General features: G+C 59.1%; 1 protein-coding gene across 1 annotated transcript in view; it reads left to right on the top strand.

Annotated features, from left to right (window-relative positions):
• The window catches only part of PMP22 (peripheral myelin protein 22), a 14,766-nt gene extending 14,135 nt beyond the window's left edge, over positions 1–631 (top strand). The window contains exon 4 of the mRNA XM_009872909.1: positions 546–631. Coding sequence (XP_009871211.1) covers positions 546–631 — 86 coding nt within the window. The remainder of the gene's footprint in view (positions 1–545) is intronic.
• Positions 632–638: the final 7 nt, after the last annotated feature.

Genomic DNA, 638 nt, shown 5'->3' with positions numbered 1-638 from the left:
GAGCCGGGGGGGTGGGGTGCCTGAGCCGCAGTGGGGGTGCAGAGAGTGGGGTTTGCAGCTGAGCTCCTCACGTAGCCCCTGAGGAGGTTCAGGGGTCGCAGGGCACCTGGGCAGGTGATAAAGAAGCTTCCATGCTTCCGAAGGACCAGGGTTTGTGTGTGAGCTCTTGCAGCAGCTGTGGCAGAGTGGTTCAGCACCCAGTCTGGGTGTGCGACCAGCTACCCAAGGGAGCGGGGCTGGTCTGGAGCAGCCGCCTGGAGCTTGGGATGCGCGATGTTTGTCTGAGGGGTGGGTTAGCCCGGGCGATGCTCTGGCTTTGCTTGATCCCTGAACTCTGGCTTCGCCTGCTCAGAGTCCAGCAGAGACATCCCAGCAGAGCCCCCAGCATCCCCCAAAAAAACGTACCCTGGTTTTCTGGGAGATGAGCTACAAAGGGGCAATAATAAAAACATTTTCCTGTGCTTCCCTCTCTGGCTCTGGGTTCCAGGAGGAAACAGCTCCATGTGTGGTTTCGCTAACCCTTCCCGATGTGGTTTTCCTGGCAGGGCTCTGCGTGATGAGCGGCGCGGCCATCTTCACAGTGAGGCACACGGACTGGAACGAAGTCTCGGAAAACACCTCTTACGGCTAAGGCTCTA

This window comes from Apaloderma vittatum, unplaced genomic scaffold, assembly GCF_000703405.1.
Source record: "Apaloderma vittatum isolate BGI_N311 unplaced genomic scaffold, ASM70340v1 scaffold2377, whole genome shotgun sequence".
Classification (NCBI taxonomy): Eukaryota; Metazoa; Chordata; class Aves; order Trogoniformes; family Trogonidae; genus Apaloderma; species Apaloderma vittatum.
The sequence above is the reverse complement of the archived record's forward strand: the minus strand, read 5'-3'. Positions and strand labels throughout refer to the sequence as shown.